Source organism: Hylobates moloch, unplaced genomic scaffold (genome assembly GCF_009828535.3).
Source record: "Hylobates moloch isolate HMO894 unplaced genomic scaffold, HMol_V3 SCAFFOLD_4, whole genome shotgun sequence".
Classification (NCBI taxonomy): domain Eukaryota; kingdom Metazoa; phylum Chordata; class Mammalia; order Primates; family Hylobatidae; genus Hylobates; species Hylobates moloch.
This window is the reverse complement of record NW_026652279.1, coordinates 167,368,633-167,383,770: the sequence shown is the minus strand read 5'-3', so window position 1 is coordinate 167,383,770 and position 15,138 is coordinate 167,368,633. Positions and strand designations below refer to the sequence as shown.

General features: G+C 38.7%; 1 protein-coding gene across 3 annotated transcripts in view; it reads left to right on the top strand.

Annotated features, from left to right (window-relative positions):
- Positions 1-15,138, top strand: part of EFNB2 (ephrin B2) — a 45,794-nt gene that overhangs the window by 18,410 nt on the left and 12,246 nt on the right. For 2 of the 3 annotated variants that reach the window (XM_032151298.2, XM_032151296.2), the window contains exon 2: positions 4,399-4,682. In XM_032151298.2, coding sequence (XP_032007189.1) covers positions 4,399-4,682 — 284 coding nt within the window. Of the gene's footprint in view, positions 1-4,398; positions 4,683-10,096; positions 11,109-15,138 lie in introns of those variants that run through there. The other variant, XM_032151299.2, reaches the window with a different exon arrangement.

The window sequence follows — 15,138 nt, the reverse complement described above, 5'->3', positions numbered from 1 at the left end:
TTAGTAATTTAAAATTAGCCAGTTATCATCATCATAATTCTTTTTAACACTTTCAAAGTCAGCATAGGAGAAGTGTATTGTTGAATATTACAAAATATTTAGGGCATAGATAGATGTGCTGTGTAGTTTGATTTATTAATGTGTCTAAGCAATCAAAGTAACAGAATTCAAATATAAACCCCATCACTTCAAAAATAGGAACTCTGTTTACTGACTTGATTATAACATATGGAACTCAATTGTTTTCCATTAAAAAATGATAGTATTAGGAAACTCACCCCATTTGCTTTTCATATATATTCTGCTATTTGCATAATCGTCTGGAGTCCATATGTAATATTAAATGTAAAACACAAGTGCCATGTAGCTGGTCTGTTTCTTCCTCACCTTTTGGTTCCCAGCCTCCTGGGGAAGGGTTGCACATCTGAGCCATGGTCTCAGATGACTGCCTTGGAAGAAGCCCCTTCCCTTCAGACACCACTGATGTGTGCTTGGTGTGGAGGTAGACTTTCCCTGGCTCTCCATGTGACGCTCACATGTGCGTGTCTTGATTTCCCTTAACTTCATGGACAGCTTGATTTGGGGGAAAAAAATGTGTTTTGCAACCCCGGAGTTATAATTGAATGTGCTGCAGTCAAAACTGAAAAGTGCGCAGAGAAAGGGGGCTTTTCCTGTCATGCTCATGGGGCACCAGTGTGTCTTCACCTGTTTTGTGTGTTAGGTCCTTGTGTCATGCTGAAATGAAGAACATGGGACGTGTGGGGCTTTGGACAGTGCTGAGCCAAAAGCAAGTGCTCAAAAGCAGCTGTGTTTGTATTATTAGTGGTTCTGGAGGTGGCTGATTGCCTTGCATTTTAAGTAGAGAGGGATTGTAGAAGACTGCCAATACTCACAACTTTTTCCAGAGAGAAAGGGTCAGAAACTGCATCTGCAGGGCTCCTTGATCTCCAGAAACGCCAGTGTGCCTGGGAGGGCATCTGCGGAAATCCAGTCTTTCCTCCTCAGTATGTCCTGTCCCGACTCAGTGGTTCTGTCTTCAGAATTCCTATTGTGTCTGTGATCTGCAAAGAGCGGTACTTAATTCGACTTCAATTTGTATAAATGTTAGCTTCTATTTGTTCATTCCTATTTTTTATTCAACTAATACATTATTTATTGAGCATCTACTCTGTGTCAGCCCCTTGGGCATTTAATATTGAATTAGTCACCTGTGGGACTTGCCTGCCCTCAGGGAGCTAGACTATAAATTCCTAATGATCAGCTATCTCCAGTTTTCTGTCACTCATAACGTCTGGCACAAAATAGGTTACTTGAGTTGTTATACTCACAGTACTGTTGTTTGCTGCCATGGTGCTTTAGGAAGTGTGCGAGTTCCCGGGAGGCAGAGTCAATAACGCAGACTGCAACTGCACGTAGTGAAAACATGGCCAAGAGAGCTGTAGTTCAGGCTCTCAGCTCAACTGCACTCTGTCCACTGAGAAGCCATAATTTCTTCAATTAAAGTGACTGTGTGCTATGGCTGTTTATGTATACGCTTAAAAAGTAAAAGCTGCTAAAGCACTCAAGGATTGAGTCCTTTTGTATTGATTTAATTAAAGGAACAATCATTGTTTTAATGAGCTCTAGAAACAATTACTGTTGAAGAGCCGAGGATCAAATTCTTGCCTCACGTTTTGCCACAATGTGTTCTGAAAGGTGAATTAATGCTTTTGGAATCATCAGGAATAGTGAGTTTTGTCACGATTTACTTTTTACAAGCATATCAAATGCATATCAAATATGCATATTGAAATGTGAGCCTCCCCGCCACACTTCCGTTTTGATAAGTATCCCCCTGGATTGCCATCACTGACCATTACAGATTTTTAACAAAGTTGGACAGTACACACTGAATGAAAACTTCACATCAAGGAAGGCCTGGCGTGTTTGTAAAATGAATTAAAAGGCTTATTAAATGATTTGTGTGACTTATGCCTTCTGAAAATATGCCCTCAAACACAGAGATCCCCGAAGCCACACCAACCCCTGCGTCCCATGTTCTTGACCTCACCGCATCAGCACCAGCAAGAGCTGTCGCTGAGACGGTGAGTGATGACAGTCAAGAGGGGTGACTTGCATGGCCTGGGAGGAAACCTCCTGTGAATCTTTAGTTAAGCAGGAAAAAAAAATCCTTGTGAAGGAAACAGGATCTTGGGAGCATTTTGAATGAAGAAACAGCATAGTGAGCCAAACTTGAGACATAGGGTGTAATGTGGGAGAGTTTTAAGATTTGCAGAGATGTACAGCTTGGGAGGAGGTGTAATGCATTTTCTTAAAAGAGCTGAATGAATGGTTGAGGAAATGGGTACATCTGGCTTGGTTAAGGATCCTAATCTCTGAAGCCTGGGAAGCCCCCAGGGCTTGTAATTTAGGAATACTTCCCCTAATAGTAGCTAACTCTTATATAGTGCTGTCTGTGCAGGCTACAAAAGGAGCAGATTAAGGATAGAAAAGGTTTGGAGTGGTATGAGAAACCCTAGGCAGGAATTGACTCCTGGTGTTTGTAAACCTTAAAGATGTCCTAAAAAGGTCAAGGAATAAAATGGCAGAAAAAGGAAATGTCAGGAATATGATCAATTTAATGTTTATGGAATTTAGTTTGTACTTACAGCCCGGCATCTTGCCTGAGGTTTTTAACCTCAGCAGCACATCAGAATTACTGTGTGTGTGTTGGAGGGGCTGGGGGAGATAAAGAAATTAGCCTCATCCACAAACATTCTGATTCAGTCTGTTACTTGAGAAACTGAATTGTGTTTTGTCCATAAAGAAGATGAAATTGTCTAGAGAGAATACATCGCCATTCACAGGGTTGAGGGGATACCACAGAGAGGCTTCCACTGTGATCTGCATTTGTCAAAAGTTCTAGAGAATTCTTCAACAGTACACACATGGTTGTTTTAAATATATCATTGTTATAAAAATTCATTTTGAGTTCTGTTTCACAGAAAGTTTTTTTGAATGAATGAATGTCATATGTCCTTGCTAAAGGAGCTCAGTTAAAAAAAAGGGGACCATCCTTCCTTTTGGGGGTTGTACAGTAACACATTCCCAAGAAAGAGGTAACAGCCACATACATTTTTCCTGCCAATAAAGCGTACGGGTTTTTAATATGAATCCAAAATATGATTTCTGTTACGTTTTGTGCTGCTTCGTAACCACACTCAGGCACTTTTCAGAAAATTAATACCATTCATTAGCATAAATCATAAACTATTCCCTTGGTATGGGTTTGAAATTGGGGGTGCCCTATCATCCTTGCTTTATCTCTTAGTGAATTATGACCCTGTAGTCATCATGGCTGGTGGGCGTCTCTGGTTAAAGAAAGGGTTGGATTGGAAGGATTCAGAGGCGATTCTTTGTTCTCAGGCTTTAATATTTTAATGAGCCTGCAGGCTTGGCTGCTTACGAACGAGCTGGGATTTCTAAGTGTGTTGTTAGTGTTAGCACTTGTAGAAGGATGTTCATTAGGAAGTTCTTGTTTCAGTTTTTCAGAGAAACTCCCCATTAAAGATCATTCAGGAACATGGCTCCCAAGAAAGAGGAAAGGGAGGAGGGAGGCTTTTAGCTATAAGCATTAAGGGGATATTGTATCAGTAGTCTTAGTTCTAAAGATTTGCTTCTGAGAATTAATTGGAGCAAATACATCTTAAGGGAAGGAAAAAAAGATTTGTAGAGCAGGGACAGTAGTTGTTGTCCTTGCAAGTAGAGGACTCTTCATTTTGCAGCTGAATCAATACCACAACTAATTATTTCTGGTTATCTTTTATGCGTTTGTAAGACATTTCTTTTGTTCAGTGTAATAAAAAACCCATTGTTTGATCAGTGACTGGCTAATTATGATAAGTAATTTGAAACATTCTTGATGAAACTTGTCTGTTAATTAACATCAACAGCACATGGAAACTAACAAGACAACAAAGTATTAGTGGATCCACTGTTCCCTCCAATTGATGAGCTCTCTCTGTGGCATGCCCAATAAACTAAAGCTGCCAATGGTTAAAAAATAACAAACATGTGGGAGATCTGACTCACCGTGGAGGAAAAGTTACTGTAAAGTTACACAAAGGAGTATTGAAATATTACAAGCGAGGGGGTGGTAAAGAAATGTCAGCAGGTAGCCTGATCCTATGGCTTAGAGTAAGGGAAGTGGTTTCTCTCTGTCTTTCCTTTTTCTTTTAAAGCTTAATTCCAAAATACATTCATCCCATATTGATCTGAAGTAAGAGACTTTTGATAAATAAAAGCATGAATCTGAAAATGTATAGTTTGGGATTATCGGCATTGCCTGGCTATCTTGTAACTATCATTAATACTGTTAATTTTTATCAACTCAATGGCTTTTTTTTCTTATGCTTTTAGATTTCTACCTGGACAAGGACTGGTACTATACCCACAGATAGGAGACAAATTGGATATTATTTGCCCCAAAGTGGACTCTAAAACTGTTGGCCAGTATGAATATTATAAAGTTTATATGGTTGATAAAGACCAAGCAGACAGATGCACTATTAAGAAGGAAAATACCCCTCTCCTCAACTGTGCCAAACCAGACCAAGATATCAAATTCACCATCAAGTTCCAAGAATTCAGCCCTAACCTCTGGGGTCTAGAATTTCAGAAGAACAAAGATTATTACATTATATGTAAGTATAATTTTATTCATTTATTTTATAGAAATTAAGATAAGCTATATAGGTTTGTATCAATTTTTTTGTTTCCTTAAAATTATTGTGGCAAATAATTTGATGAGAATCTTTGCTGAAAAATTGTCCCCCCCCCCTTTTTTTTCAAAGAAAACTTCATTGAATTTGGGACCCTGTGCTACCAGTATTCATTAAGTATACATACCCAAAGAGAAAAAAAACACTAGAATTCTTAATAGTATTGAAATAAATGTATTATATGAATATATTCAGCATCTCTACTGACAAAACCATTTTTAAGGACCATTGGTGGATTTTGATAGGTAAATCTTGTGCATTGCCTTTTCTCTTCACCCATCCATCCATTCATTCACTCATTCATTTCGTATTTATTCTGTGCCAGAGACTGTGCTGAAGGGCTAGGGATTCAGCAGTGAAAGGTGGTAAAATAGCATGTTTTCCTCAAGAAGTTATCAATCTAGAGAAGATGGAGCTCATAAATCAGAAAAATGGGGATGACAGGTTACATTAAAACCAGATTCAGAAGAAAAAGACAAAACTTGGTTTGCTCAGTGAATTACTCTTTTTTGCATACATATATATAATTTGACACCCTGTTTCAGGAAGAGATGGCACGTATCCTTTGGGTCATATCTGAGGCTAACTCGTGAGGACGTGAAGTCAGCTGATGAGCACATTTGGAGCCCACGCCTACTATGTGCAGATCTCTCGTCAGCCTCATTCCCAGGGCCCCAGGTGTTGTTAAAGTCTAGGTGACTCAGACAGCTGTTCACATTCAAGCAATGAAGTCTTTTTTCTTAATTTCTTTGGTTTAAAATTATAATTGGGTTGAATTTTCCAGTGGCTTGGTTACTACAGACTTCAGTTTATTAGGGAACTGCTGTCTACCACTGGTTTGTTATTTGCCCCAAGGTGGACTCTAGAACTTTAGGTAGGAAACTCTTGGTGATCAAACTGAAACTCTTGCATCTCAACCTATGAGCTGCACTTTATTGTTATTTTATTTTTTTAGAGACAGGATCTAGCTTTGTTGCCGAGGCTGGCGTGCAGTGGCGTGATCACAGCTTACTGTAGCCTTGACCTCCAGGGCTCAAGTGATGTTCCCACCTCAGCCTCCAAGTAGCTGGGACTACAGGCATGTGCCACTGCACCCAGCTCAAGAGCTACACTTTAAAGCACAGAATGAAAACCTATTTTTAAATAAAACTTGATACATAGAGTAGCTTACCAAGAATTAGTAACAACAACAACAAGAAAAAATAAAGTGGTAGAGTATATACTTAGTAAGGAATAATTATTATAAAATAAAAGCATTCTGAAATGAAACAGGTAGATGGGGTGGCCAAGTATGCAGAATAATAGGGAAATCTTTGAAAATGTAAAATAGTTACCAGGTAAAATAAATGGAAACTTTAAGCTTTTGGAAGCCTAACAATGTATTTATATTAGTAAAGACTTTACTATTATTATTATTTTTTTTTTTTTTGAGACGGAGTCTCTCTCTTTCATAGGCTGGAGTGCAGTGGCATGATCTCGGCTCACTGCAGCCTCCGCCTCCTGGGTTCAAGTGATTCTCCTGCCTCAGCCTCCCAAGTAGCTGGGACTATAGGCGTGTGCTAATTTTTGTATTTTTAGGCAAGATAGGGTTTCACCATGTTGGCCAGGATCGTCTGGATCTCTTGACCTCGTGATCCTCCTGTCTTGGCCTCCCAAAGTACTGGGATTCCAGGCATGAGCCACCGCGCCTGGCCTTAGTAAAGACTTTGAAAGTAAGACATTTTCAGTGAAAGCTTCTGTTAAGCATGACACTTACAGGGAACTGAAACTGATCAGATGCATTTATTAAGAAGGTTAATGCCCCTGGGTGGGGTGGGAGAAAGAAGGTAGTGGTACGGGAAGAGTGGACGCACTAGAGATGAGATGCCCTAGGGCAGTGAACGCATGTCCCTAGTGCGTGGATGCAGCCCAAGTCCACTGATATGCCAGCAGACCCGGAGTCTCTCTTCTTACTTTAGCTTATGACTTCATGAAGCATGCTTTGCAAATTCTAAGTTCCCACTGGGCGCAAGTGGAATTTTAGTAAACATTAAGAGTTTAACCTTTAGTGTGAAATAATATGCAAGATATGCAAATAAAGAAATGTTTACCAACATCTCTTTGCTTAATGTAGTGAGCATTTAATAATTGCTTTTTATTAATACATGAGAGATTTGTATTTAGAAGCAGTTTAATTTATAATTATAATATTAATCTACACAATAATGTCATCTATTATTTTCTTTTTTTGGAAACTCTTCCTACCACACTAACAGGTTCATTGCAGTTACTGAGCTACTGTGGCCATCAGAGCTCTCCTTAGAGTTATGATTTACCATGCAAAAGCATGTGGTAGCCTGGGATAAATGAATCTTTCGGAATATAGAATTGAGGGTCTCAAGTTTGAAACTACGAGAGGCTATTTGAATGTTGCTTTGCGGGACTGTCATAAGGGCTGGGTGAAGGACGCAGGGCTCAGAAGTTTGCCAGGAAGTCCAGTTGAGACTTTCAGCAGAGTTGAAAGACTTCCACGATGGCGTAGGCAGAGGAAGGCGTTTCAGATACTTGGGAAAATTTGGAAGCCAATTTCTCACCCACCCTACAGCAAAGCCCATTGATCTACAAGTTTCCCTAGAAAGAAAATGGGAAATGCAGAGAACAAATGTTAAAATAGTTTTAGAAATTAATATTGACTTTGTGTTGCTTCTGCATAAGTTCCAAGACACCAAAACAATGAATGAATTTTAAAAAGTCACTACTTTGCATATCAGACAAATGCACACACACACACACACACACAGTCAAGCTCTGTACTGGCTTTTTTGAGAAGGAAAGTGTTTGAAGTTAGTAATTTTTATATCAGTACATTTATAAATAGTGCTAGGTAGCACGACAGAAAGTATTAAAATTTACATATATATTTTTAACACTTCAAATTATTGGTTCACTTTGAGACAGTAAATAATATTGGCATTTGAGTTCAGCTTTAATAAATTCTACATGGGTTTAACCCCAAATCTGAGTGTCTAGTTGGTAAGCGCCTTCAGAACGAGCAGTGTTATAATAGATATGTTATTGTGTGCTGGTTTCTTTCCATGGAGAGGAAAAAGAGATCTGATGCTTTGGAGGAGTGCTTGACTTTCCCCAGTGAGGAGCAGTCCAGAGGGACTGACTTGCATTGGGGAGTACCCTACATGAACAGCATTTCAGAAGAATTAATCCAGGAACCTAGAGTCCTACTTGCTAGTCCTGCTTCCTAATCTTAATGAGAAAGTCAGTTTTCTTTCTTTAAACTTTAATTTATTTCTCTAAAAGACACTTTTAGTATTGTCATTGTTCTGGCTAATGATGGTGGTCTCTTCCAGTTTCAAGCCACCTTGGGGCTGGGCATACAAATCCAATATAGCATCACTTGTTAGTGTGGTTTCAAATGGACAGGATCCTCTGTAAATTCTTTAAAAACATGTAATTTGATTTGTGGTGTTACCTGCTTTAAAATATAGTCATCACACTTGTGAGTTTCAGACGTGAATATGAATTTTTAATTTGAACTGTATTTTTAAACAACACTAAGTATTCACTAAGTGCCCTTAGGAGATATGTGGCAAACTGATATGTGTCCTCATGTGTTCTTCTCATAGATGCTTATTTGATTTTTAACTTGTGGCAAAATTATATACGAATGATCACCTACTTATAATAGTTCCACTTAAATTTTTCAACTTTCTGATGGGTTTATTGGAGTATTAAATGTATTTTCAATTTAATGATATTTTCAGCTTACCTTGTGCTTATCAAGTATCAAGACATAGCCCCACCTAAGTCAAGGAGCATCTGTGTATGGGTTTTTATTCTTGTTCAGAATTGACTTTTTCAAGTGACCTATTTCAGTAATTAGCCCTGGGCCTAATTTGCATAATGAGATCTCCTAATCTTCAAGTGATGCAAAGATGGAGATATTATGACCATGTGGTCTGAGGAGACCTTTTCTTTATTATGCTCCGATCTTTAATTGCCTTAAAAACAGAGTAGCTAATTTACCTAACCTATAGTTAGTTTATTATTGTCTTTAAAGTTTTTTTTAATGTTCATAAAGTAACTGTTCTGAAATTGCCCATTTTCAAGGGAAGCTGTGTCTTAGACTTACTAAATGCTCCAGTTGATACTGGGAAAGCCTTCTTGTGTTCGTAGCCTTTATCCATAGAGTTTTCTTTGCAGCACTTTCTGTGCCTGGTTTAGTTTCTTTTCAGAGGCGACACCCAGAGCTGAATGAGTCAGCAGGTTTGGTGTGTTGGCCCTTTGCAACAGCTGTCCTTATGAAGGTTCTGTGGGCTGGTTATTCTACCTTCACATAAAACCTTGCAAAATAACCCACAAAGAGGTTTTCGTCACACTACCAAAATCATGTGAGTCAGAGATGGATGAAAAATGAATGCCATTGTGTTCATACTTTTCAAGTGAACAGTAGCTATAGCAGAGCTGTTAGACAAAGAAAACCGTATTAATGAAGCACCTCCCAATTTAGCTTCATATGGCTTTTGCATTATTTTGCTGCAAATCCATAGCTAAGACACATCTTGTAGCATAGTCCATAAGTCATCTTTTCTAAGGACTGTTTGATCAAAGATTGTTCTGTGAGATCCACCCTGTGGTGTTCATGGCACCCTCTTGGAGGCCTCCCTCACTCTCCATACCGTGGCAAAGTCTTCCTTAAGAAACACTGAACGAGTCTGGAGAAGCTGCCGTTTCTTAGGGCCCTCATTGGTCCAGTTGTCTATAGCTTTTTTTTTTTTTAATAGCATGTAAAATTGGAAAGCTTCACAAACAGCTTTGCTATTTTTTAGAATGTACTCCACTTCTAAGCAAAATCACAAAATAAAGTAAAATGCTTGCACAAGTATAATGAAGCAATATTCTTAAAGAATCAAAACAGAAGAACTTTAGAGTCTATTGCTTATGTTGTTGAGCATATATTTGTTTTCTTCTCTGCCTTCGCTTTACTTATTTCTGGGGTGTAGGTTTGGCAAGTAGCACTGAAACGTACTGAATGCACTGTTCTTTAGCAAGATGGTTAACGGAGCTTTCAAATGTCCTTTTAACATATAGATTTCTTTTAGAATATAGAATAATGTGTGGGCTGTATAAAGCGATTATGTGCTTTATTTGATGAATTATTTATGTACGATAAATGTAGCAAAAGCCACATTTCCATCATTAAATGTAATCCCCTTTGGTGATACAGCAACATCAGCCTGTCATTTGGGTCCTCTGATTGAGGGGTGAGGATTTATGTTTGATACCTTGCACATAATGGCTGAGTTCAAGCATTTAAACTCATTTTTATTTTTAACCTACAGCTGTCATCTTTGTAATAGGATATTCATCAGAATCTTGCCAGATACTGTGCATTTGGGATATTGGGGGATACAGCACCACCACCACCCTCCCCCCGTCCAAGAGAAACAGATCAACATCTTAGGTTGAGAGTCTGGGGTCTGGAAGACCTGAGTTCCTGAGTGCCCTTTGACAAGTAACTTAACCCCTCTCTGCCTCAGTCTCTTCTTCTGTAAAGTGGGGATAATGACAGCACCTGCTTCACAGGGTTGATGGGAATCCAGATGCGGTGGGATATATAAAATGCTTATTACTTCCACCTTTGACACCAAATACATACAACTAAGAGTTAACTTTGGAGCAGGGGAGGAAGTATGAGGCTCCAGGCTGGAGGCAGACCTGTGCTCGGCTGCAGGCTGGAGAGGACGGGCCCCAAAAGCTTGGCTGATTTGGTCCATCTATAAAATGGAACTCCAGAGAGTTTACACGTTTCAGTAATACTGCATAACTTAATTATAAGATCTTCTCTCTTTGTCTTCTTCGAGTGTTATAAAAGCTCTTTTGTCCTTGAGCTTCCTTTACCAAGAAACATGCATTTATGTATCTTTTTGTTCATGGAATTGCCCAAGCTTGTTAGCAGATCCTTTGTAAGACCCAAAAGAGACAGACAGGGGAGGAGTCTTCAGATACGTATAATCATTTTTCCCAATTTCCATGTCACCAGCCTTGCCAGGACTTTTTCTCAGTTCCCTGTTACACAATGAAAAGTGTATCTTTATTGATAATTTTAGTAGCATCCTAATGTGGTATAAATCGCCTTCCAGAGAAGAAAATGTGTCAGGGTTGCGTTATCACTGATGCTAGCTGGGAAAGTAGATCAGTCCATTAGTCTGATAATTAGAAGCATTGTTTCTGTTATTTCTTAACATCATGTGAACTCCTTTTCTGGCTGTATTAAAGGTTTTCCCAGTGTGTGTCAGTGAGACTCCTTACTGAATTTAATATGAATACAGATAAATTCTTTACACTTAAGGATTAAAGTCTCAGCTTCTGCTTAACTTGAGATTGCACTGAGAAACTTGTGGCTCTCAGGTATAATGGAGTCATGACCATGGGGATGTCTGTCCCATATGGCTCAGTGTGTAAGAAGAAAAAGCTGTTGTGGACGGAGACTCTGTTCACATTAAATGACATCACCTAAGCCATCATGACGGCAAGAATTATTTAGGAATTGCTCAGAACAAAACTGCCTTCATTATTTCATAAAATGTATCTTGGTATCTTTAGCACCTTATTTATGGCTTTTTAAAGGTTCACTGGGATTTATAAATAATTGGACAGTGCTAGAGACCTAGTATAAGAATGAAAGAGGACAGGCTTCTTTCTTAATAACCTTTAAACATTCACCAAGAAGATAAAACTTTAAAGCAAAATAAAACACATGAAAATAGCCAAGATGCACAGACCAGATAAACAAATATTACTTTAACTTATTTGTATAGTTCTTAAGAGTCACATTTGTTCCTGAAGTTTCAAAATCTCAGGCTGGGTGTTGGATCACTTAGGGAAGTATTGTGGCCTTCACATACTCTTGTCTCACTTTGAAGTCTAGAAACACAAGTCTTAGAGCAACTTTTATCACTGTGAGAAAGCGGAAACTTAGAGAGTGTGAGTAGCTTAGTACAATTCAGTTGGCCATCAAATGTCAGAAACAAAACTTAATCCAGGGCCGCTGGACCCTTAGGCCGGCATTGTTAGTTTACAACAGTGCCTCCTGGGTCCAAACATCTAATTTCACATGTAGCAATAGTAAAGATAGTATGCATGCATACATAACACATATGTAGAGACAGCAGCGTATACGTATACACATGTTGCATACATAGCAACAACAGAGAAGCTCATGAACTGTAAAGGATGGAATGTATGTTTGTATCAGACATTTTGGTACTGACGCTTTGTCATATATTGTGTAACATATAACCAGCTTGCAATCATCTGCCCCCAAAGTTGAACTAAGAAAATCCTACAGGGTACTAAGAAAGGAAGGCCACTGGGAAAAGGTGGTTATAATGGCAATTTGTTAGCTCTTATGAATTTTCTTTTTCTTTCTAGACATACTCTTAATTCCATTTTTTCAATAAGTCTATACTACTTTGTGTTTTTGTGTTAGCAAGTACTTTGAGCCCCTCAATAGAAAGTTGCTACATAATATAGTTATTAAAAATAAAAATCTCTCAAACATACAAGTAGAGGTGGTATGAGACTTCAAATTTCCTTAGCCAAGTACAAGTGCAACAGTTTTGTTAGCTGGCTGGCTGGATAGACGGACTGATGGATTGGCAGACCCTCAAGCTGGAGTGTAATTGATCTCATTACAGGGAAGCCAGGCTGGGTGACAGTTCTGCTTTGCAAGTGGCTTTTTGCATTGGTGAAGTAGCCCGTTTTGTTGTTCCTGATGTTAAACAGGAGATGAAGGTATTCTTTTATTGGCACAAACGTGGGAAATTGCTCTGGATTCTTAGAGGATAGAACATGTCCCCTGGATGGAATAAGGTTGATGTGTAGGGCAAATTTAGATAGGGGCACCTTATTGGGGTTACTGCTGGTCTCTAAATGGTCAAAGCAAACAACACGTCCATCTAAGCTGTGATGCCATGAGAGTGGCGTGTTTTCTCCTCTGCAGTGTTATATTCTAAACTGTCAGCAGACATTAATTCAGTCGCTGGTGAAGTCCCACCGCCTAGAGATGAACTCTGCCTCCGATGGGTGTTTTCCACTTCAGTGCCACTCGTCTTGCAATTACTGGGTCATTAATATCATTGCATGCAATTAGTGACAGTAGAAAGAGCTAGAGGGTTGTGGGATGCGCACCCTCCCCACCATGAACTTTTTACTCTGACCCTTTCCCAGCTAGACCTTTTCGCATCTTGGCAATGATATTTTAATGATTGAGACTGTCAAAATCTTGAGAGCAGGCACTGGATTATGTGCTGGAAATAATTCACTCAAACACATGCTTCTTCATGGTTCAGAATATTTTCATTAGATATTATCACTCTCCCTTCCCTGGGAAGTTTCATTTTAAAAAATCTGATGCTTAAGTATAGCTAATATAGACAATAGGGAATTATGTTTTATCTTTAGAACTCTTACATGATTCTTTTCTTTAAAAATGTGAGCTTAGTCATTACTATTGAAGTGCTCATCTGGCCACCTATTTTTAAAACACAATTCCTCTATCTTAGTAGATTTTGGCCCATATTAAGCATATTAAGACTGACTTTTTTTTTTTTTTTCAAGACATGGGGTTTTATTGGGGGCTTATATACAGGAGAGAGAGAGTCCAGTGGCACTGGGCTGGACAAGATACCCGCATGGCCCTGTGGCAGTGAGCCGGGCAGGAAAAGTGCAACTGCGTGCAAACAGCATGTAGTTTATCTATAGCATTTTCACCTAACACCATCCAGCTAATGACTTCCACCTGGCAACCTTCATTTACTCCAGAACTTAGGACCTCGAGTCTCTGTACGGCTCATGTTCCACAGGATGGGCCGAGGGCTCAGCTGTTCCTCATAGACGAGGAATGACTCTCCACGTTAGCCACTCCCGGATTCCCTAGCTCAGAACCCATATTCAGGTGTGTCTAAGGCTGGCTCTTCTATGTGAAGTTACTTATTCTTTTACCATTGACTCTCATATTCCCACTAGATTAAGTTTTTCTGAATTACTGTGGCAATAAGAAACAGTCCCTTAAATTATACTAGAAGAAAGGCCTTTTTTTGTTTTGTTTTTTATTTTGAAATTAAATTTTTTTTCTTAACTGAGAGATTCCACCTGCATAAATCGTGATAACTTTTAACAATAAGATCTTAGACTTAGAAAGTGATGTTTTTCCTCAACAGAATTTATTAAAAATCAAGACATCAAGGTGTTCCAAACAATATTTTGAGGGGAAATAAAATAAACAACTCCATAAATAATCTTACGTGGTTAAACATGTCTCTAGCAAAACAAACAAACAAAAAAGTCGGGGGTTGGGGGAGTGAAGTTTATTGCCAGTACTGTCTGGTCTTTCTCAGAAAAGCATCAGTGTATATCACTGAGCCTGCTCGGTATGTTTTCTTGATCTATACCCCCTATGTGTACATGTGCTTGCACGCACACACATGTAGACACGCACACATGTGCACCTGCCATCACTGCTTTCTGCTCTTCCGTCTTTTCACTCTTGAGTGTCTGTAGCCAGTAGCTTTCCAGGTCTGTATTGTCAAAGATAACTATGGCCCTGAATGTCTTCACTGATTGCTATTTGACATTCATACGGTTTTTAATGATTAAAAGGCTTTATGTGAAAGCTGTGATAGAATTTCTTCTGTTCTAGATGTGGTGTTTATTGCTTTATTTTGTGACTGTTCTCTCAGTAGATTGACCTTCTCCCTCAGTGTCCAAGCCTCACATAGCATGATGGCACCTGTAAACTCAGTTCTGTATCCTGGTATCCTTTCTCTTCCCAAGTAGAAGTAATTAAGTAATATATGTCATCAAAACCTTTTAAGTGCACATACAAACAAAAGCAACTTACCAAACTGCCTCAAAGTTGTTCCATTTTTAACAATCTTATTTCTGAGCTCTGGGTAGAATGTCCTATTATTGTTCATCATGAATATTTGAAATTAAGGAAATAAAACTGTACCATTTTCTTTAAAAGCATCCATTTGTACCTGATAACATCTTCAGTCATATTTCAATGCTGGCAAACAGGAGGGGAGGTCTAAAGTGTGACTCAATTTTAGAATCTACTTTTTCCAAATTACTCTGTTTAGTGCAGAAAACTAATTAATTGTGTTGCATAGAAAAGTCACTGAAGCTAAGCCAGTTATTACTTCTTAATGCATGATTTACTGCTTTAAATTTTCAAAACACAACTATAGCAATGTGGTATTAATTCAAGTGATTCTTCCTATCATATTGAACAATATTTTCACGGGTGAAAAACTCACACATCCTACATCACTGATAGTTTATACAGTGTTTTAGCTGTGGCTTCCTGTATGCAAAATAA